At 30.4% G+C, this 24,897-nt stretch overlaps 1 protein-coding gene across 1 annotated transcript in view; it reads right to left on the reverse strand.

Moving 5' to 3' along the window:
- Nucleotides 1-149: 149 nt before the first annotated feature.
- Nucleotides 150-24,897, reverse strand: part of LOC140380420 (venom factor-like) — a gene marked incomplete at its 5' end in the record, with an annotated part of 46,286 nt that continues 21,538 nt past the window's right edge. The window contains 5 exons of the mRNA XM_072464424.1: nt 150-316; nt 391-471; nt 22,245-22,328; nt 22,409-22,501; nt 23,708-23,813. Of these exons, the coding sequence (XP_072320525.1) occupies nt 165-316; nt 391-471; nt 22,245-22,328; nt 22,409-22,501; nt 23,708-23,813 (516 nt within the window). The remainder of the gene's footprint in view (nt 317-390; nt 472-22,244; nt 22,329-22,408; nt 22,502-23,707; nt 23,814-24,897) is intronic.

Here is a 24,897-nt window from a genome sequence, read left to right on the forward strand (position 1 = left end):
CCACCAGGGGGAAGCAAAGGTCAACACAAACACAGGAACACACTGGCCATGTACAACCACAAAAACATCATCTGTTAAAACATGTCAATGAGTTTAACGTCTCGCACAGGGATGTTGTTGTATTCCAGACAAAGACATTGGATGTGAGGATGTTGTTGCGGGTTTTACCTGTTGGTGGCGCTGTCGGTGTTCCACAGGTCGTGCCTAGAGCCTATGATGAGGTACTCCTGGTCTGGGATCAGCTGGAGTTCGTCTCTGCAGGACCCGTGAGACATGAAGGTCCTGATCTGTCCAGCTAACAGTCCGGACTCAGCGCCTGGACGGGACACAGGGTCAGTTTATGCGCCGCGCTCAGGCCCACGGAGAGAGGTGTTCAAAAGAGACTCGCACCCAGTTTGATGAGCTGTGTGATCTGCAGCTCGTACTTGTCGTAGTAACTCCGCGTCACGCTCAGCACCTTCACTTTGAACACTGCAACAACAACAGTCGTTTGAGTCACTGCAAAGAGCTTCACGCTCTCGTCTGCATTTGACCCATTCTTCAAACCTGCTACAGTCAAGAGCAGAGGACCCGACGGTGTGAGGGAGCGCCATTGTTACGAGATTAAACAGAATTTGGATCTGGTGCTCGAGTAATCCTGTATCATATTTCAAAGCTCAGAAAAGTTCAGTTTTCAAAGTACTTCAAACTGCTCTTTAAGGCTCATTTCTGCTCCGTGTTCGTACGTAAACAGCTCTGTGCGGGCGCTGTCAGCTTCATTTATATTTCTGACCCTTTCTAATGTCTGTGTTCTGGTAAATGACCACCAGAGGGCGCGCCAAATCAGTTAGAGAATCGACCAAAACAGAAGAAAAAGGGCAACAAGAAAAACAAACACGGCGACGCCCACGGCAGTTTTTAGATCACATTTGTAGGAAAAGTTCCAAAAGTGACTAGAACAAGTAGCTTTTTAAAGAGTTGAGTTTCCACTGTCGTCCTGTGTTCACTACTGCCCCCAGTGGTCAGCAAATGTACAGCATGTGGACCAAATGACAGACAAACCAACGCAGAGGTCTTGAACGTCGAGCATAAATGAGCCTTTGCACTGAAATGACACTACGAAGAGGCAGCTCCAAATATTAAGTACTTTGAGATATTCATTGAATTTTACAATGAAGAAAATGTAAAACAATGACCTCCGCATGTTACAGTGAGTATTATAGTGAGTATTATAGTTACAGTGAGTATTATAGTGAGTATTATAGTTACCGTGAGTATTATAGTGAGTATTATAGTGAGTATTATAGTTACAGTGAGTATTATAGTGAGTATTATAGTGAGTATTATAGTTACAGTGAGTATTATAGTGAGTATTATAGTTACAGTGAGTATTATAGTGAGTATTATAGTTACAGTGAGTATTATAGTGAGTATTATAGTTACCGTGAGTATTATAGTGAGTATTATAGTGAGTATTATAGTTACAGTGAGTATTATAGTGAGTATTATAGTGAGTATTATAGTTACAGTGAGTATTATAGTGAGTATTATAGTTACAGTGAGTATTATAGTGAGTATTATAGTGAGTATTATAATTACAGTGAGTATTATAGTGAGTATTATAGTTACAGTGAGTATTATAGTGAGTATTATAGTGAGTATTATAGTTACAGTGAGTATTATAGTGAATATTATAGTTACAGTGAGTATTATAGTTACAGTGAGTATTATAGTGAGTATTATAGTGAGTATTATAGTGAGTATTATAGTGAGTATTATAGTTATAGTGAGTATTATAGTGAGTATTATAGTGAGTATTATAGTTACAGTGAGTATTATAGTGAGTATTATAGTGAGTATTATAGTTACAGTGAGTATTATAGTGAGTATTATAGTGAGTATTACAGTGAGTATTATAGTGAGTATTACAGTGAGAATTATAGTTATAGTGAGTATTATAGTGAGTATTATAGTGAGTATTATAGTTACAGTGAGTATTATAGTGAGTATTATAGTGAGTATTACAGTGAGTATTATAGTGAGTATTATAGTGAGTATTATAGTGAGTATTATAGTTACAGTGAGTATTATAGTGAGTATTATAGTTACAGTGAGTATTATAGTGAGTATTATAGTGAGTATTACAGTGAGTATTATAGTGAGTATTATAGTGAGTATTATAGTGAGTATTATAGTTACAGTGAGTATTATAGTGAGTATTATAGTTACAGTGAGTATTATAGTGAGTATTATAGTTACTGTGAGTATTATAGTGAGTATTATATTGAGTATTATAGTTACAGTGAGTATTATAGTGAGTATTATAGTTACAGTGAGTATTATAGTTACAGTGAGTATTATAGTGAGTATTATAGTTACAGTGAGTATTATATTTACAGTGAGTATTATAGTGAGTATTATAGTTTCAGTGAGTATTATAGTGAGTATTATAGTGAGTATTATAGTGAGTATTATGGTTATAGTGAGTATTATAGTGAGTATTATAGTGAGTATTATAGTTACAGTGAGTATTATAGTGAGTATTATAGTTACAGTGAGTATTATAGTGAGTATTATAGTGAGTATTACAGTGAGTATTATAGTGAGTATTATAGTGAGTATTATAGTTATAGTGAGTATTATAGTGAGTATTATAGTTACAGTGAGTATTATAGTGAGTATTATAGTGAGTATTACAGTGAGTATTATAGTTACAGTGAGTATTATAGTGAGTATTATAGTTACAGTGAGTATTATAGTGAGTATTATAGTTACAGTGAGTATTATAGTGAGTATTATAGTTACAGTGAGTATTATAGTGAGTATTATAGTGAGTATTACAGTGAGTATTATAGTCACAGTGAGTATTATAGTGAGTATTATAGTTACAGTGAGTATTATAGTGAGTATTATAGTGAGTATTACAGTGAGTATTATAGTGAGTATTATAGTTACAGTGAGTATTATAGTGAGTATTATAGTTACAGTGAGTATTATAGTGAGTATTATAGTGAGTATTATAGTGAGTATTATAGTGAGTATTATAGTTACAGTGAGTATTATAGTGAGTATTATAGTTACCGTGAGTATTATAGTGAGTATTATAGTTTCAGTGAGTATTATAGTGAGTATTATAGTGAGTATTATGGTTATAGTGAGTATTATAGTGAGTATTATAGTGAGTATTATAGTTACAGTGAGTATTATAGTGAGTATTATAGTGAGTATTACAGTGAGTATTATAGTGAGTATTATAGTGAGTATTATAGTTATAGTGAGTATTATAGTGAGTATTATAGTGAGTATTATAGTTACAGTGAGTATTATAGTGAGTATTATAGTGAGTATTACAGTGAGTATTATAGTGAGTATTATAGTTACAGTGAGTATTATAGTGAGTATTATAGTTACAGTGAGTATTATAGTGAGTATTATAGTGAGTATTATAGTTACAGTGAGTATTATAGTGAGTATTATAGTTACAGTGAGTATTATAGTGAGTATTATAGTTACAGTGAGTATTATAGTGAGTATTATAGTGAGTATTACAGTGAGTATTATAGTCACAGTGAGTATTATAGTGAGTATTATAGTTACAGTGAGTATTATAGTGAGTATTATAGTGAGTATTATAGTGAGTATTATAGTGAGTATTACAGTGAGTATTATAGTTACAGTGAGTATTATAGTGAGTATTATAGTTACAGTGAGTATTATAGTGAGTATTATAGTGAGTATTACAGTGAGTATTATAGTGAGTATTATAGTTACAGTGAGTATTATAGTGAGTATTATAGTTACAGTGAGTATTATAGTGAGTATTATAGTGAATATTATAGTGAGTATTATAGTTACAGTGAGTATTATAGTGAGTATTATAGTTACCGTGAGTATTATAGTGAGTATTATAGTTACAGTGAGTATTATAGTGAGTATTATAGTGAGTATTATAGTTACAGTGAGTATTATAGTGAGTATTATAGTTACAGTGAGTATTATAGTGAGTATTATAGTGAGTATTACAGTGAGTATTATAGTGAGTATTATAGTTACAGTGAGTATTATAGTTACAATGAGTATTATAGTTATAGTGAGTATTATAGTGAGTATTATAGTTACCGTGAGTATTATAGTGAGTATTATAGTTACAGTGAGTATTATAGTGAGTATTATAGTGAGTATTATAGTTACAGTGAGTATTATAGTGAGTATTATAGTTACAGTGAGTATTATAGTGAGTATTATAGTGAGTATTATAGTGAGTATTATAGTTACAGTGAGTATTATAGTGAGTATTATAGTTACCGTGAGTATTATAGTGAGTATTATAGTTACAGTGAGTATTATAGTGAGTATTATAGTGAGTATTATAGTTACAGTGAGTATTATAGTGAGTATTATAGTTACAGTGAGTATTATAGTGAGTATTATAGTGAGTATTATAGTGAGTATTATAGTGAGTATTATAGTTACAGTGAGTATTATAGTGAGTATTATAGTTACCGTGAGTATTATAGTGAGTATTATAGTTTCAGTGAGTATTATAGTGAGTATTATAGTGAGTATTATAGTGAGTATTATGGTTATAGTGAGTATTATAGTGAGTATTATAGTGAGTATTATAGTTACAGTGAGTATTATAGTGAGTATTATAGTGAGTATTACAGTGAGTATTATAGTGAGTATTATAGTGAGTATTATAGTTATAGTGAGTATTATAGTGAGTATTATAGTGAGTATTATAGTTACAGTGAGTATTATAGTGAGTATTATAGTGAGTATTACAGTGAGTATTATAGTGAGTATTATAGTTACAGTGAGTATTATAGTGAGTATTATAGTTACAGTGAGTATTATAGTGAGTATTATAGTGAGTATTATAGTTACAGTGAGTATTATAGTGAGTATTATAGTTACAGTGAGTATTATAGTGAGTATTATAGTTACAGTGAGTATTATAGTGAGTATTATAGTGAGTATTACAGTGAGTATTATAGTCACAGTGAGTATTATAGTGAGTATTATAGTTACAGTGAGTATTATAGTGAGTATTATAGTGAGTATTATAGTGAGTATTATAGTGAGTATTACAGTGAGTATTATAGTTACAGTGAGTATTATAGTGAGTATTATAGTTACAGTGAGTATTATAGTGAGTATTATAGTGAGTATTACAGTGAGTATTATAGTGAGTATTATAGTTACAGTGAGTATTATAGTGAGTATTATAGTTACAGTGAGTATTATAGTGAGTATTATAGTGAATATTATAGTGAGTATTATAGTTACAGTGAGTATTATAGTGAGTATTATAGTTACCGTGAGTATTATAGTGAGTATTATAGTTACAGTGAGTATTATAGTGAGTATTATAGTTACAGTGAGTATTATAGTGAGTATTATAGTTACAGTGAGTATTATAGTGAGTATTATAGTGAGTATTACAGTGAGTATTATAGTCACAGTGAGTATTATAGTGAGTATTATAGTTACAGTGAGTATTATAGTGAGTATTATAGTGAGTATTATAGTGAGTATTATAGTGAGTATTACAGTGAGTATTATAGTTACAGTGAGTATTATAGTGAGTATTATAGTTACAGTGAGTATTATAGTGAGTATTATAGTGAGTATTACAGTGAGTATTATAGTGAGTATTATAGTTACAGTGAGTATTATAGTGAGTATTATAGTTACAGTGAGTATTATAGTGAGTATTATAGTGAATATTATAGTGAGTATTATAGTTACAGTGAGTATTATAGTGAGTATTATAGTTACCGTGAGTATTATAGTGAGTATTATAGTTACAGTGAGTATTATAGTGAGTATTATAGTGAGTATTATAGTTACAGTGAGTATTATAGTGAGTATTATAGTTACAGTGAGTATTATAGTGAGTATTATAGTGAGTATTACAGTGAGTATTATAGTGAGTATTATAGTTACAGTGAGTATTATAGTTACAATGAGTATTATAGTTATAGTGAGTATTATAGTTACAGTGAGTATTATAGTGAGTATTATAGTTACAGTGAGTATTATAGTTACAATGAGTATTATAGTTATAGTGAGTATTATAGTTACAGTGAGTATTATAGTGAGTATTATAGTTACAGTGAGTATTATAGTGAGTATTATAGTTACAGTGAGTATTATAGTGAGTATCATAGTTACAGTGAGTATTATAGTGAGTATTATAGTTACAGTGAGTATTACAGTGAGTATTATAGTTACAGTGAGTATTATAGTGAGTATTATAGTTACAGTGAGTATTATATTGAGTATTATAGTGAGTATTATAATTACAGTGAGTATTATAGTTATAGTGAGTATTATAGTGAGTATTATAGTGAGTATTATAGTGAGTATTACAGTGAGTATTATAGTGAGTATTATAGTTACAGTGAGTATTATAGTGAGTATTATAGTTACAGTGAGTATTATAGTGAGTATTATAGTGAGTATTACAGTGAGTATTATAGTGAGTATTATAGTTACAGTGAGTATTATAGTGAGTATTATAGTTACAGTGAGTATTATAGTGAGTATTATAGTGAGTATTACAGTGAGTATTATAGTCACAGTGAGTATTATAGTGAGTATTATAGTGAGTATTACAGTGAGTATTATAGTGAGTATTATAGTTACAGTGAGTATTATAGTGAGTATTATAGTTACAGTGAGTATTATAGTGAGTATTATAGTGAGTATTATAGTGAGTATTATAGTTACAGTGAGTATTATAGTGAGTATTATAGTTACCGTGAGTATTATAGCGAGTATTATAGTTTCAGTGAGTATTATAGTGAGTATTATAGTTACAGTGAGTATTATAGTGAATATTATAGTTACAGTGAGTATTATAGTTACAGTGAGTATTATAGTGAGTATTATAGTGAGTATTATAGTGAGTATTATAGTGAGTATTATAGTTATAGTGAGTATTATAGTGAGTATTATAGTGAGTATTATAGTTACAGTGAGTATTATAGTGAGTATTATAGTGAGTATTATAGTTACAGTGAGTATTATAGTGAGTATTATAGTGAGTATTATAGTGAGTATTACAGTGAGAATTATAGTTATAGTGAGTATTATAGTGAGTATTATAGTGAGTATTATAGTTACAGTGAGTATTATAGTGAGTATTATAGTGAGTCTCATAGTTACAGTGAGTATTATAGTGAGTATTATAGTGAGTATTACAGTGAGTATTATAGTGAGTATTATAGTGAGTATTATAGTGAGTATTATAGTTACAGTGAGTATTATAGTGAGTATTATAGTTACAGTGAGTATTATAGTGAGTATTATAGTTACAGTGAGTATTATAGTGAGTATTATAGTTACAGTGAGTATAATAGTGAGTATTATAGTTACCGTGAGTATTATAGTGAGTATTATATTGAGTATTATAGTTACAGTGAGTATTATAGTGAGTATTATAGTTACAGTGAGTATTATAGTTACAGTGAGTATTATAGTGAGTATTATAGTTACAGTGAGTATTATAGTGAATATTATAGTTACAGTGAGTATTATAGTGAGTATTATAGTTTCAGTGAGTATTATAGTGAGTATTATAGTGAGTATTATAGTGAGTATTATGGTTATAGTGAGTATTATAGTGAGTATTATAGTTTCAGTGAGTATTATAGTGAGTATTATAGTGAGTATTATAGTGAGTATTATGGTTATAGTGAGTATTATATTTACAGTGAGTATTATAGTGAGTATTATAGTTTCAGTGAGTATTATAGTGAGTATTATAGTGAGTATTATAGTGAGTATTATGGTTATAGTGAGTATTATAGTGAGTATTATAGTGAGTATTATAGTTACAGTGAGTATTATAGTGAGTATTATAGTTACAGTGAGTATTATAGTGAGTATTATAGTGAGTATTACAGTGAGTATTATAGTGAGTATTATAGTGAGTATTATAGTTATAGTGAGTATTATAGTGAGTATTATAGTTACAGTGAGTATTATAGTGAGTATTATAGTGAGTATTACAGTGAGTATTATAGTTACAGTGAGTATTATAGTGAGTATTATAGTTACAGTGAGTATTATAGTGAGTATTATAGTTACAGTGAGTATTATAGTGAGTATTATAGTGAGTATTACAGTGAGTATTATAGTCACAGTGAGTATTATAGTGAGTATTATAGTTACAGTGAGTATTATAGTGAGTATTATAGTGAGTATTACAGTGAGTATTATAGTGAGTATTATAGTTACAGTGAGTATTATAGTGAGTATTATAGTTACAGTGAGTATTATAGTGAGTATTATAGTGAGTATTATAGTGAGTATTATAGTTACAGTGAGTATTATAGTGAGTATTATAGTTACCGTGAGTATTATAGTGAGTATTATAGTTTCAGTGAGTATTATAGTGAGTATTATAGTGAGTATTATAGTGAGTATTATAGTGAGTATTATGGTTATAGTGAGTATTATAGTGAGTATTATAGTGAGTATTATAGTGAGTATTATAGTTACAGCGAGTATTATAGTGAGTATTATAGTGAGTATTACAGTGAGTATTATAGTGAGTATTATAGTGAGTATTATAGTTATAGTGAGTATTATAGTGAGTATTATAGTGAGTATTATAGTTACAGTGAGTATTATAGTGAGTATTATAGTGAGTATTACAGTGAGTATTATAGTGAGTATTATAGTTACAGTGAGTATTATAGTGAGTATTATAGTTACAGTGAGTATTATAGTGAGTATTATAGTGAGTATTATAGTTACAGTGAGTATTATAGTGAGTATTATAGTTACAGTGAGTATTATAGTGAGTATTATAGTTACAGTGAGTATTATAGTGAGTATTATAGTGAGTATTACAGTGAATATTATAGTCACATTGAGTATTATAGTGAGTATTATAGTTACAGTGAGTATTATAGTGAGTATTATAGTGAGTATTATAGTTATAGTGAGTATTATAGTGAGTATTATAGTGAGTATTATAGTTACAGTGAGTATTATAGTGAGTATTACAGTGAGTATTATAGTGAGTATTATAGTTACAGTGAGTATTATAGTGAGTATTATAGTTACAGTGAGTATTATAGTGAGTATTATAGTGAGTATTATAGTTACAGTGAGTATTATAGTGAGTATTATAGTTACAGTGAGTATTATAGTGAGTATTATAGTTACAGTGAGTATTATAGTGAGTATTATAGTGAGTATTACAGTGAGTATTATAGTCACAGTGAGTATTATAGTGAGTATTATAGTTACAGTTAGTATTATAGTGAGTATTATAGTGAGTATTATAGTGAGTATTATAGTGAGTATTACAGTGAGTATTATAGTTACAGTGAGTATTATAGTGAGTATTATAGTTACAGTGAGTATTATAGTGAGTATTATAGCGAGTATTACAGTGAGTATTATAGTGAGTATTATAGTTACAGTGAGTATTATAGTGAGTATTATAGTTACAGTGAGTATTATAGTGAGTATTATAGTGAGTATTATAGTGAGTATTATAGTTACAGTGAGTATTATAGTGAGTATTATAGTGAGTATTATAGTGAGTATTATGGTTATAGTGAGTATTATAGTGAGTATTATAGTGAGTATTATAGTTACAGTGAGTATTATAGTGAGTATTATAGTTACAGTGAGTATTATAGTGAGTATTATAGTGAGTATTACAGTGAGTATTATAGTGAGTATTATAGTGAGTATTATAGTTATAGTGAGTATTATAGTGAGTATTATAGTTACAGTGAGTATTATAGTGAGTATTATAGTGAGTATTACAGTGAGTATTATAGTTACAGTGAGTATTATAGTGAGTATTATAGTTACAGTGAGTATTATAGTGAGTATTATAGTTACAGTGAGTATTATAGTGAGTATTATAGTGAGTATTACAGTGAGTATTATAGTCACAGTGAGTATTATAGTGAGTATTATAGTTACAGTGAGTATTATAGTGAGTATTATAGTGAGTATTACAGTGAGTATTATAGTGAGTATTATAGTTACAGTGAGTATTATATTGAGTATTATAGGTACAGTGAGTATTATAGTGAGTATTATAGTGAGTATTATAGTGAGTATTATAGTTACAGTGAGTATTATAGTGAGTATTATAGTTACCGTGAGTATTATAGTGAGTATTATAGTTTCAGTGAGTATTATAGTGAGTATTATAGTGAGTATTATAGTGAGTATTATGGTTATAGTGAGTATTATAGTGAGTATTATAGTGAGTATTATAGTGAGTATTATAGTGAGTATTATAGTTACAGTGAGTATTATAGTGAGTATTATAGTGAGTATTACAGTGAGTATTATAGTGAGTATTATAGTGAGTATTATAGTTATAGTGAGTATTATAGTGAGTATTATAGTGAGTATTATAGTTACAGTGAGTATTATAGTGAGTATTATAGTGAGTATTACAGTGAGTATTATAGTGAGTATTATAGTTACAGTGAGTATTATAGTGAGTATTATAGTTACAGTGAGTATTATAGTGAGTATTATAGTGAGTATTATAGTTACAGTGAGTATTATAGTGAGTATTATAGTTACAGTGAGTATTATAGTGAGTATTATAGTTACAGTGAGTATTATAGTGAGTATTATAGTGAGTATTACAGTGAATATTATAGTCACAGTGAGTATTATAGTGAGTATTATAGTTACAGTGAGTATTATAGTGAGTATTATAGTGAGTATTATAGTTATAGTGAGTATTATAGTGAGTATTATAGTGAGTATTATAGTTACAGTGAGTATTATAGTGAGTATTACAGTGAGTATTATAGTGAGTATTATAGTTACAGTGAGTATTATAGTGAGTATTATAGTTACAGTGAGTATTATAGTGAGTATTATAGTGAGTATTATAGTTACAGTGAGTATTATAGTGAGTATTATAGTTACAGTGAGTATTATAGTGAGTATTATAGTTACAGTGAGTATTATAGTGAGTATTATAGTGAGTATTACAGTGAGTATTATAGTCACAGTGAGTATTATAGTGAGTATTATAGTTACAGTTAGTATTATAGTGAGTATTATAGTGAGTATTATAGTGAGTATTATAGTGAGTATTACAGTGAGTATTATAGTTACAGTGAGTATTATAGTGAGTATTATAGTTACAGTGAGTATTATAGTGAGTATTATAGTGAGTATTACAGTGAGTATTATAGTGAGTATTATAGTTACAGTGAGTATTATAGTGAGTATTATAGTTACAGTGAGTATTATAGTGAGTATTATAGTGAGTATTATAGTGAGTATTATAGTTACAGTGAGTATTATAGTGAGTATTATAGTTACCGTGAGTATTATAGTGAGTATTATAGTTACAGTGAGTATTATAGTGAGTATTATAGTGAGTATTATAGTTACAGTGAGTATTATAGTGAGTATTATAGTTACAGTGAGTATTATAGTGAGTATTATAGTGAGTATTATAGTTACAATGAGTATTATAGTTACAGTGAGTATTATAGTGAGTATTATAGTTACAGTGAGTATTAAAGTTACAATGAGTATTATAGTTATAGTGAGTATTATAGTTACAGTGAGTATTATAGTGAGTATTATAGTTACCGTGAGTATTATAGTGAGTATTATAGTTTCAGTGAGTATTATAGTGAGTATTATAGTGAGTATTATAGTGAGTATTATGGTTATAGTGAGTATTATAGTGAGTATTATAGTGAGTATTATAGTTACAGTGAGTATTATAGTGAGTATTATAGTGAGTATTACAGTGAGTATTATAGTGAGTATTATAGTGAGTATTATAGTTATAGTGAGTATTATAGTGAGTATTATAGTGAGTATTATAGTTACAGTGAGTATTATAGTGAGTATTATAGTGAGTATTACAGTGAGTATTATAGTGAGTATTATAGTTACAGTGAGTATTATAGTGAGTATTATAGTTACAGTGAGTATTATAGTGAGTATTATAGTGAGTATTATAGTTACAGTGAGTATTATAGTGAGTATTATAGTTACAGTGAGTATTATAGTGAGTATTATAGTTACAGTGAGTATTATAGTGAGTATTATAGTGAGTATTACAGTGAGTATTATAGTCACAGTGAGTATTATAGTGAGTATTATAGTTACAGTGAGTATTATAGTGAGTATTATAGTGAGTATTATAGTGAGTATTATAGTGAGTATTACAGTGAGTATTATAGTTACAGTGAGTATTATAGTGAGTATTATAGTTACAGTGAGTATTATAGTGAGTATTATAGTGAGTATTACAGTGAGTATTATAGTGAGTATTATAGTTACAGTGAGTATTATAGTGAGTATTATAGTTACAGTGAGTATTATAGTGAGTATTATAGTGAATATTATAGTGAGTATTATAGTTACAGTGAGTATTATAGTGAGTATTATAGTTACCGTGAGTATTATAGTGAGTATTATAGTTACAGTGAGTATTATAGTGAGTATTATAGTGAGTATTATAGTTACAGTGAGTATTATAGTGAGTATTATAGTTACAGTGAGTATTATAGTGAGTATTATAGTGAGTATTACAGTGAGTATTATAGTGAGTATTATAGTTACAGTGAGTATTATAGTTACAATGAGTATTATAGTTATAGTGAGTATTATAGTTACAGTGAGTATTATAGTGAGTATTATAGTTACAGTGAGTATTATAGTTACAATGAGTATTATAGTTATAGTGAGTATTATAGTTACAGTGAGTATTATAGTGAGTATTATAGTTACAGTGAGTATTATAGTGAGTATTATAGTTACAGTGAGTATTATAGTGAGTATCATAGTTACAGTGAGTATTATAGTGAGTATTATAGTTACAGTGAGTATTACAGTGAGTATTATAGTTACAGTGAGTATTATAGTGAGTATTATAGTTACAGTGAGTATTATATTGAGTATTATAGTGAGTATTATAATTACAGTGAGTATTATAGTTATAGTGAGTATTATAGTGAGTATTATAGTTACAGTGAGTATTATAGTGAGTATTATAGTGAGTATTACAGTGAGTATTATAGTGAGTATTATAGTTACAGTGAGTATTATAGTGAGTATTATAGTTACAGTGAGTATTATAGTGAGTATTATAGTGAGTATTACAGTGAGTATTATAGTGAGTATTATAGTTACAGTGAGTATTATAGTGAGTATTATAGTTACAGTGAGTATTATAGTGAGTATTATAGTGAGTATTACAGTGAGTATTATAGTCACAGTGAGTATTATAGTGAGTATTATAGTGAGTATTACAGTGAGTATTATAGTGAGTATTATAGTTACAGTGAGTATTATAGTGAGTATTATAGTTACAGTGAGTATTATAGTGAGTATTATAGTGAGTATTATAGTGAGTATTATAGTTACAGTGAGTATTATAGTGAGTATTATAGTTACCGTGAGTATTATAGTGAGTATTATAGTTTCAGTGAGTATTATAGTGAGTATTATAGTGAGTATTATAGTTACAGTGAGTATTATAGTGAATATTATAGTTACAGTGAGTATTATAGTTACAGTGAGTATTATAGTGAGTATTATAGTGAGTATTATAGTGAGTATTATAGTGAGTATTATAGTTATAGTGAGTATTATAGTGAGTATTATAGTGAGTATTATAGTTACAGTGAGTATTATAGTGAGTATTATAGTGAGTATTATAGTTACAGTGAGTATTATAGTGAGTATTATAGTGAGTATTATAGTGAGTATTACAGTGAGAATTATAGTTATAGTGAGTATTATAGTGAGTATTATAGTGAGTATTATAGTGAGTATTATAGTTACAGTGAGTATTATAGTGAGTATTATAGTGAGTCTCATAGTTACAGTGAGTATTATAGTGAGTATTATAGTGAGTATTACAGTGAGTATTATAGTGAGTATTATAGTGAGTATTATAGTGAGTATTATAGTTACAGTGAGTATTATAGTGAGTATTATAGTTACAGTGAGTATTATAGTGAGTATTATAGTTACAGTGAGTATTATAGTGAGTATTATAGTTACAGTGAGTATAATAGTGAGTATTATAGTTACCGTGAGTATTATAGTGAGTATTATATTGAGTATTATAGTTACAGTGAGTATTATAGTGAGTATTATAGTTACAGTGAGTATTATAGTTACAGTGAGTATTATAGTGAGTATTATAGTTACAGTGAGTATTATAGTGAATATTATAGTTACAGTGAGTATTATAGTGAGTATTATAGTTTCAGTGAGTATTATAGTGAGTATTATAGTGAGTATTATAGTGAGTATTATGGTTATAGTGAGTATTATAGTGAGTATTATAGTTTCAGTGAGTATTATAGTGAGTATTATAGTGAGTATTATAGTGAGTATTATGGTTATAGTGAGTATTATATTTACAGTGAGTATTATAGTGAGTATTATAGTTTCAGTGAGTATTATAGTGAGTATTATAGTGAGTATTATAGTGAGTATTATGGTTATAGTGAGTATTATAGTGAGTATTATAGTGAGTATTATAGTTACAGTGAGTATTATAGTGAGTATTATAGTTACAGTGAGTATTATAGTGAGTATTATAGTGAGTATTACAGTGAGTATTATAGTGAGTATTATAGTGAGTATTATAGTTATAGTGAGTATTATAGTGAGTATTATAGTTACAGTGAGTATTATAGTGAGTATTATAGTGAGTATTACAGTGAGTATTATAGTTACAGTGAGTATTATAGTGAGTATTATAGTTACAGTGAGTATTATAGTGAGTATTATAGTTACAGTGAGTATTATAGTGAGTATTATAGTGAGTATTACAGTGAGTATTATAGTCACAGTGAGTATTATAGTGAGTATTATAGTTACAGTGAGTATTATAGTGAGTATTATAGTGAGTATTACAGTGAGTATTATAGTGAGTATTATAGTTACAGTGAGTATTATAGTGAGTATTATAGTTACAGTGAGTATTATAGTGAGTATTATAGTGAGTATTATAGTGAGTATTATAGTTACAGTGAGTATTATAGTGAGTATTATAGTTACCGTGAGTATTATAGTGAGTATTATAGTTTCAGTGAGTATTATAGTGAGTATTATAGTGAGTATTATAGTGAGTATTATGGTTATAGTGAGTATTATAGTGAGTATTATAGTGAGTATTATAGTGAGTATTATAGTTACAGCGAGTATTATAGTGAGTATTATAGTGAGTATTACAGTGAGTATTATAGTGAGTATTATAGTGAGTATTATAGTTATAGTGAGTATTATAGTGAGTATTATAGTGAGTATTATAGTTACAGTGAGTATTATATTGAGTATTATAGTGAGTATTACAGTGAGTATTATAGTTACAGTGAGTATTATAGTGAGTATTATAGTTACAGTGAGTATTATAGTGAGTATTATAGTGAGTATTATAGTTACAGTGAGTATTATAGTGAGTATTATAGTTACAGTGAGTATTATAGTGAGTATTATAGTGAGTATTATAGTGAGTATTATAGTGAGTATTACAGTGAATATTATAGTCACAGTGAGTATTATAGTGAGTATTATAGTTACAGTGAGTATTATAGTGAGTATTATAGTGAGTATTATAGTTATAGTGAGTATTATAGTGAGTATTATAGTGAGTATTATAGTTACAGTGAGTATTATAGTGAGTATTACAGTGAGTATTATAGTGAGTATTATAGTTACAGTGAGTATTATAGTGAGTATTATAGTTACAGTGAGTATTATAGTGAGTATTATAGTGAGTATTATAGTTACAGTGAGTATTATAGTGAGTATTATAGTTACAGTGAGTATTATAGTGAGTATTATAGTTACAGTGAGTATTATAGTGAGTATTATAGTGAGTATTACAGTGAGTATTATAGTCACAGTGAGTATTATAGTGAGTATTATAGTTACAGTTAGTATTATAGTGAGTATTATAGTGAGTATTATAGTGAGTATTATAGTGAGTATTACAGTGAGTATTATAGTTACAGTGAGTATTATAGTGAGTATTATAGTTACAGTGAGTATTATAGTGAGTATTATAGCGAGTATTACAGTGAGTATTATAGTGAGTATTATAGTTACAGTGAGTATTATAGTGAGTATTATAGTTACAGTGAGTATTATAGTGAGTATTATAGTGAGTATTATAGTGAGTATTATAGTTACAGTGAGTATTATAGTGAGTATTATAGTGAGTATTATAGTGAGTATTATGGTTATAGTGAGTATTATAGTGAGTATTATAGTGAGTATTATAGTTACAGTGAGTATTATAGTGAGTATTATAGTTACAGTGAGTATTATAGTGAGTATTATAGTGAGTATTACAGTGAGTATTATAGTGAGTATTATAGTGAGTATTATAGTTATAGTGAGTATTATAGTGAGTATTATAGTTACAGTGAGTATTATAGTGAGTATTATAGTGAGTATTACAGTGAGTATTATAGTTACAGTGAGTATTATAGTGAGTATTATAGTTACAGTGAGTATTATAGTGAGTATTATAGTTACAGTGAGTATTATAGTGAGTATTATAGTGAGTATTACAGTGAGTATTATAGTCACAGTGAGTATTATAGTGAGTATTATAGTTACAGTGAGTATTATAGTGAGTATTATAGTGAGTATTACAGTGAGTATTATAGTGAGTATTATAGTTACAGTGAGTATTATATTGAGTATTATAGGTACAGTGAGTATTATAGTGAGTATTATAGTGAGTATTATAGTGAGTATTATAGTTACAGTGAGTATTATAGTGAGTATTATAGTTACCGTGAGTATTATAGTGAGTATTATAGTTTCAGTGAGTATTATAGTGAGTATTATAGTGAGTATTATGGTTATAGTGAGTATTATAGTGAGTATTATAGTGAGTATTATAGTGAGTATTATAGTTACAGTGAGTATTATAGTGAGTATTATAGTGAGTATTACAGTGAGTATTATAGTGAGTATTATAGTGAGTATTATAGTTATAGTGAGTATTATAGTGAGTATTATAGTGAGTATTATAGTTACAGTGAGTATTATAGTGAGTATTATAGTGAGTATTACAGTGAGTATTATAGTGAGTATTATAGTTACAGTGAGTATTATAGTGAGTATTATAGTTACAGTGAGTATTATAGTGAGTATTATAGTGAGTATTATAGTTACAGTGAGTATTATAGTGAGTATTATAGTTACAGTGAGTATTATAGTGAGTATTATAGTTACAGTGAGTATTATAGTGAGTATTATAGTGAGTATTACAGTGAATATTATAGTCACAGTGAGTATTATAGTGAGTATTATAGTTACAGTGAGTATTATAGTGAGTATTATAGTGAGTATTATAGTTATAGTGAGTATTATAGTGAGTATTATAGTGAGTATTATAGTTACAGTGAGTATTATAGTGAGTATTACAGTGAGTATTATAGTGAGTATTATAGTTACAGTGAGTATTATAGTGAGTATTATAGTTACAGTGAGTATTATAGTGAGTATTATAGTGAGTATTATAGTTACAGTGAGTATTATAGTGAGTATTATAGTTACAGTGAGTATTATAGTGAGTATTATAGTTACAGTGAGTATTATAGTGAGTATTATAGTGAGTATTACAGTGAGTATTATAGTCACAGTGAGTATTATAGTGAGTATTATAGTTACAGTTAGTATTATAGTGAGTATTATAGTGAGTATTATAGTGAGTATTATAGTGAGTATTACAGTAAGTATTATAGTTACAGTGAGTATTATAGTGAGTATTATAGTTACAGTGAGTATTATAGTGAGTATTATAGTGAGTATTACAGTGAGTATTATAGTGAGTATTATAGTTACAGTGAGTATTATAGTGAGTATTATAGTTACAGTGAGTATTATAGTGAGTATTATAGTGAGTATTATAGTGAGTATTATAGTTACAGTGAGTATTATAGTGAGTATTATAGTTACCGTGAGTATTATAGTGAGTATTATAGTTACAGTGAGTATTATAGTGAGTATTATAGTGAGTATTATAGTTACAGTGAGTATTATAGTGAGTATTATAGTTACAGTGAGTATTATAGTGAGTATTATAGTGAGTATTATAGTTACAATGAGTATTATAGTTACAGTGAGTATTATAGTGAGTATTATAGTTACAGTGAGTATTAAAGTTACAATGAGTATTATAGTTATAGTGAGTATTATAGTTACAGTGAGTATTATAGTGAGTATTATAGTTACAGTGAGTATTATAGTGAGTATTATAGTTACAGTGAGTATTATAGTGAGTATCATAGTTACAGTGAGTATTATAGTGAGTATTATAGTTACAGTGAGTATTACAGTGAGTATTATAGTTACAGTGAGTATTATATTGAGTATTATAGTGAGTATTATAATTACAGTGAGTATTATAGTTATAGTGAGTATTATAGTGAGTATTATAGTTACAGTGAGTATTATAGTGAGTATTATAGTGAGTATTACAGTGAGTATTATAGTGAGTATTATAGTTACAGTGAGTTTTATAGTGAGTATTATAGTGAGTATTACAGTGAGTATTATAGTGAGTATTATAGTTACAGTGAGTATTATAGTGAGTATTATAGTTACAGTGAGTATTATAGTGAGTATTATAGTGAGTATTACAGTGAGTATTATAGTCACAGTGAGTATTATAGTGAGTATTATAGTTACAGTGAGTATTATAGTGAGTATTATAGTGAGTATTACAGTGAGTATTATAGTGAGTATTATAGTTACAGTGAGTATTATAGTGAGTATTATAGTTACAGTGAGTATTATAGTGAGTATTATAGTGAGTATTATAGTGAGTATTATAGTTACAGTGAGTATTATAGTGAGTATTATAGTTACCGTGAGTATTATAGTGAGTATTATAGTTTCAGTGAGTATTATAGTGAGTATTATAGTGAGTATTATAGTGAGTATTATGGTTACAGTGAGTATTATAGTGAGTATTATAGTTACAGTGAGTATTATAGTGAGTATTATAGTGAGTATTATAGTTACAGTGAGTATTATAGTGAGTATTATAGTTACAGTGAGTATTATAGTGAGTATTATAGTTACAGTGAGTATTATAGTGAGTATTATAGTGAGTATTACAGTGAGTATTATAGTCACAGTGAGTATTATAGTGAGTATTATAGTTACAGTTAGTATTATAGTGAGTATTATAGTGAGTATTATAGTGAGTATTATAGTGAGTATTACAGTGAGTATTATAGTTACAGTGAGTATTATAGTGAGTATTATAGTTACAGTGAGTATTATAGTGAGTATTATAGTGAGTATTACAGTGAGTATTATAGTGAGTATTATAGTTACAGTGAGTATTATAGTGAGTATTATAGTTACAGTGAGTATTATAGTGAGTATTATAGTGAGTATTATAGTGAGTATTATAGTTACAGTGAGTATTATAGTGAGTATTATAGTTACCGTGAGTATTATAGTGAGTATTATAGTTACAGTGAGTATTATAGTGAGTATTATAGTGAGTATTATAGTTACAGTGAGTATTATAGTGAGTATTATAGTTACAGTGAGTATCATAGTGAGTATTATAGTGAGTATTATAGTTACAATGAGTATTATAGTTACAGTGAGTATTATAGTGAGTATTATAGTTACAGTGAGTATTAAAGTTACAATGAGTATTATAGTTATAGTGAGTATTATAGTTACAGTGAGTATTATAGTGAGTATTATAGTTACAGTGAGTATTATAGTGAGTATTATAGTTACAGTGAGTATTATAGTGAGTATCATAGTTACAGTGAGTATTATAGTGAGTATTATAGTTACAGTGAGTATTACAGTGAGTATTATAGTTACAGTGAGTATTATATTGAGTATTATAGTGAGTATTATAATTACAGTGAGTATTATAGTTATAGTGAGTATTATAGTGAGTATTATAGTTACAGTGAGTATTATAGTGAGTATTATAGTGAGTATTACAGTGAGTATTATAGTGAGTATTATAGTTACAGTGAGTATTATAGTGAGTATTATAGTGAGTATTACAGTGAGTATTATAGTGAGTATTATAGTTACAGTGAGTATTATAGTGAGTATTATAGTTACAGTGAGTATTATAGTGAGTATTATAGTGAGTATTACAGTGAGTATTATAGTCACAGTGAGTATTATAGTGAGTATTATAGTTACAGTGAGTATTATAGTGAGTATTATAGTGAGTATTACAGTGAGTATTATAGTGAGTATTATAGTTACAGTGAGTATTATAGTGAGTATTATAGTTACAGTGAGTATTATAGTGAGTATTATAGTGAGTATTATAGTGAGTATTATAGTTACAGTGAGTATTATAGTGAGTATTATAGTTACCGTGAGTATTATAGTGAGTATTATAGTTTCAGTGAGTATTATAGTGAGTATTATGGTTACAGTGAGTATTATAGTGAGTATTATAGTGAGTATTATAGTTACAGTGAGTATTATAGTGAGTATTATAGTGAGTATTACAGTGAGTATTATAGTGAGTATTATAGTGAGTATTATAGTTATAGTGAGTATTATAGTGAGTATTATAGTGAGTATTATAGTTACAGTGAGTATTATAGTGAGTATTATAGTGAGTATTACAGTGAGTATTATAGTGAGTATTATAGTTACAGTGAGTATTATAGTGAGTATTATAGTTACAGTGAGTATTATAGTGAGTATTATAGTGAGTATTATAGTTACAGTGAGTATTATAGTGAGTATTATAGTTACAGTGAGTATTATAGTGAGTATTATAGTTACAGTGAGTATTATAGTGAGTATTATAGTGAGTATTATAGTGAGTATTATAGTGAGTATTATAGTGAGTATTACAGTGAGTATTATAGTTACAGTGAGTATTATAGTGAGTATTATAGTTACAGTGAGTATTATAGTGAGTAGTATAGTGAGTATTACAGTGAGTATTATAGTGAGTATTATAGTTACAGTGAGTATTATAGTGAGTATTATAGTTACAGTGAGTATTATAGTGAGTATTATAGTTACCGTGAGTATTATAGTGAGTATTATAGTTACAGTGAGTATTATAGTGAGTATTATAGTTACAGTGAGTATTATAGTGAGTATTATAGTTACAGTGAGTATTATAGTGAGTATTATAGTGAGTATTATAGTTACAATGAGTATTATAGTTACAGTGAGTATTATAGTTACAATGAGTAATATAGTTATAGTGAGTATTATAGTTACATTGAGTATTATAGTTACAGTGAGTATTATAGTGAGTATTATAGTTACAGTGAGTATTATAGTGAGTATTATAGTTACAGTGAGTATCATAGTTACAGTGAGTATTATAGTGAGTATTATAGTTACAGTGAGTATTATAGTGAGTATTATAGTTACAGTGAGTATCATAGTTACAGTGAGTATTATAGTGAGTATTATAGTTACAGTGAGTATTACAGTGAGTATTATAGTTACAGTGAGTATTATAGTGAGTATTATAGTTACAGTGAGTATTATATTGAGTATTATAGTGAGTATTATAATTACAGTGAGTATCATAGTTACAGTGAGTATTATAGTTAGTGAGTATTATAGTTACAGTGAGTATTATAGTGAGTATTATAGTTACAGTGAGTATTATAGTTACTGTGAGTATTATAGTTACAGTGAGTATTATAGTTAGTGAGTATTATAGTTACAGTGAGTATTATAGTGAGTATTATAGTTACAGTGAGTATTATAGTCACAGTGAGTATTATAGTTAGTGAGTATTATAGTGAGTATTATAGTTACAGTGAGTATTATAGTTACAGTGAGTATTATAGTGAGTATTATAGTTACAGTGAGTATTATAGTGATTATTATAGTTACAGTGAGTATTATAGTTACAGTGAGTATTATAGTGAGTATTATAGTTACAGTGAGTATTATAGTGAGTATTATAGTTACAGTGAGTATTATAGTTACAGTGAGTATTATAGTTACATTGAGTATTATAGTTACAGTGAGTATCATAGTTACAGTGAGTATTATAGTTACATTGAGTATTATAGTTACAGTGAGTATTATAGTTACATTGAGTATTATAGTTACAGTGAGTATCATAGTTACAGTGAGTATTATAGTTACATTGAGTATTATAGTTACAGTGAGTATTATAGTTACATTGAGTATTATAGTTACAGTGAGTATCATAGTTACAGTGAGTATTATAGTTACATTGAGTATCATAGTTACAGTGAGTGAGCAGAAGTGAGTTGTACCGTGGTGCAGAGAGGTGCAGGCAAACGTCTCTCGGGCGTGGTCAGGAATGTTGTCGGAGTCCTTTTTGGGCACACAGCAGTCTCCTGGACAAGGACAAGTGGACAAGGACACGTGATCTCAGAGACATTATAAACATGAGCGTCATAGCAACAAGGGGCCTGACCCTGAGTGCATCTGCAGACGTGATCGCTGCAGATCTGAGACAGCTCCTCCTCCGTGCTCTCTCTGGGCGTGAACGAACGACTGCAGCGGTGATCTGAGGAGACAGAGTGGTTATCCTCCCTCCTCCTCCAATATCCTCCCGCCTCCTTCAGTATCCTCCCTCCTCCTTCAGTATCCTCCCTCCTCCTTCAGTATCCTCCCTCCTCCTTCAGTATCCTCCCTCCTCCTTCAGTATCCTCCCTCCTCCTTTCAGTCTCCTCCCCCTCCTTTAGTATCCTCCCGCCTACTCCAGTATCCTCCCGCCTCCTCCAGACTCCTCCTTCAGTCTCCTCCCGTCTCCTTCAGTATCCTCCCTCCTCCTTCAGTATCCTCCCTCCTCCTTCAGTATCCTCCCTCCTCCTTCAGTATCCTCCCTCCTCCTTCAGTATCCTCCCTCCTCCTTCAGTATCCTCCCTCCTCCTTTCAGTCTCCTCCCCCTCCTTTAGTATCCTCCCGCCTACTCCAGTATCCTCCCGCCTCCTCCAGACTCCTCCTTCAGTCTCCTCCCGTCTCCTTCAGTATCCTCCCTCCTCCTCCAGTCTCCTCCCGCCTCTTTCAGTCTCCTCCTTCAGTCTCCTCCCGCCTCCTTCAGTATCCTCCCTCCTCCTCCAGTCTCTTCCAGTATCCTGCCTCCTCCTCCAGTATCCTCCCTCCTCCTCCAGTCTCCTCCCTCCTCCTCCAGTATCCTCCCTCCTCCTTCAGTCTCCTCCATCAGTCTCCTCCTTCAGTCTCCTCTCGCCTCCTTTAGTATCCTCCTGGCTCCTCCAGTATTCTCCCTCCTCCTTCAGTCTCCTCCCGCCTCCTTTAGTATCCTCCTGGCTCCTCCAGTATCCTCCCTCCTCCTTCAGTATCCTCCATCCTCCTTCAGTCTCCTCCTTCAGTCTCTTCCCTCCTCCTTCAGTACCCCCCCTCTCCTCCAGTATCCTGCCTCCTCCTCCAGTCTCCTCCCTCCTCCTCCAGTATCCTCCCTCCTCCTCCAGTATCCTCCCTCCTCCTTCAGTATCCTCCCTCCTCCTCCAGTCTCCTCCCTCCTCCTCCAGTATCCTACCTCCTCCTCCAGTATCTTCCCTCCTCCTTCAGTATCCTCCCTCCTCCTCCAGTATCCTCCCTCCTCCTCCAGTATCCTCCCTCCTCCTTTTACCTGAGTTGTAGTACTTTGACCTGGGATGCAGTACTTATACCTGGGATGCAGTACTTATACCTGGGTTGCAGTACTTATACCTGGGTTGCAGTACTTATACCTGGGTTGTAGTACTTATACCTGGGTTGTAGTACTCGTACACAGTGACAGATGAGGGTTGGAGGTGTCCCACTTTAAAGTTCTGTCGCAGTTTGAAAATCAGGATCTCCTGCTCTTTGTGAGAAACCTGAGGAAAAAAACATGGACTATAACAACTATTACTACGGGCAACACTACCACGTATAACTACCGCGTATACTCCTACTCATCCTACGAGCAACACTACCACGTATACTCCTACTGATCCTACGAGCAACACTACCGCGTATACTCCTACTGATCCTACGAGCAACACTACCACGTATACTCCTACTGATCCTACGAGCAACACTACCGCGTATACTCCTACTGATCCTACGAGCAACACTACCGCGTATACTCCTACTGATCCTACGAGCAACACTACCGCGTAAACTCCTACTGATCCTACGAGCAACACTACCGCGTATACTCCTACTGATCCTACGAGCAACACTACCGCGTAAACTCCTACTGATCCTACGAGCAACACTACCGCGTATACTCCTACTGATCCTACGAGCAACACTACCGCGTATACTCCTACTGATCCTACGAGCAACACTACCGCGTAAACGCCTACTGATCCTGCGAGCAACACTACCGCGTATACTCCTACTGATCCTACGAGCAACACTACCGCGTAAATTCCTACTGATCCACACTACCGCGTATACTCCTACTGATCCTACGAGCAACACTACCGCGTATACTCCTACTGATCCTACGAGCAACACTACCGCGTATACTCCTACTGATCCTACGAGCAACACTACCACGTATACTCCTACTGATCCTACGAGCAACACTACCGTGTATACTCCTACTGATCCTACGAGCAACACTACCGCGTAAACTCCTACTGATCCTACGAGCAACACTACCGCGTATACTCCTACTGATCCTACGAGCAACACTACCGCGTATACTCCTACTGATCCTACGAGCAACACTACCGCGTAAACGCCTACTGATCCTACGAGCAACACTACCGCGTATACTCCTACTGATCCTACGAGCAACACTACCGCGTAAACTCCTACTGATCCACACTACCGCGTATACTCCTACTGATCCTACGAGCAACACTACCACGTATACTCCTAAGAGCAACACTACCACGTATAATCCTACTGATCCTACGAGCAACACTACCGCGTATACTCCTACTGATCCTACGAGCAACACTACCG

The sequence above is a fragment of the Eucyclogobius newberryi genome, unplaced genomic scaffold (genome assembly GCF_026437365.1).
Source record: "Eucyclogobius newberryi isolate DKJ021-1_F unplaced genomic scaffold, fEucNew1.0.hap1 SCAF_476, whole genome shotgun sequence".
NCBI lineage: Eukaryota > Metazoa > Chordata > Actinopteri > Gobiiformes > Gobiidae > Eucyclogobius > Eucyclogobius newberryi.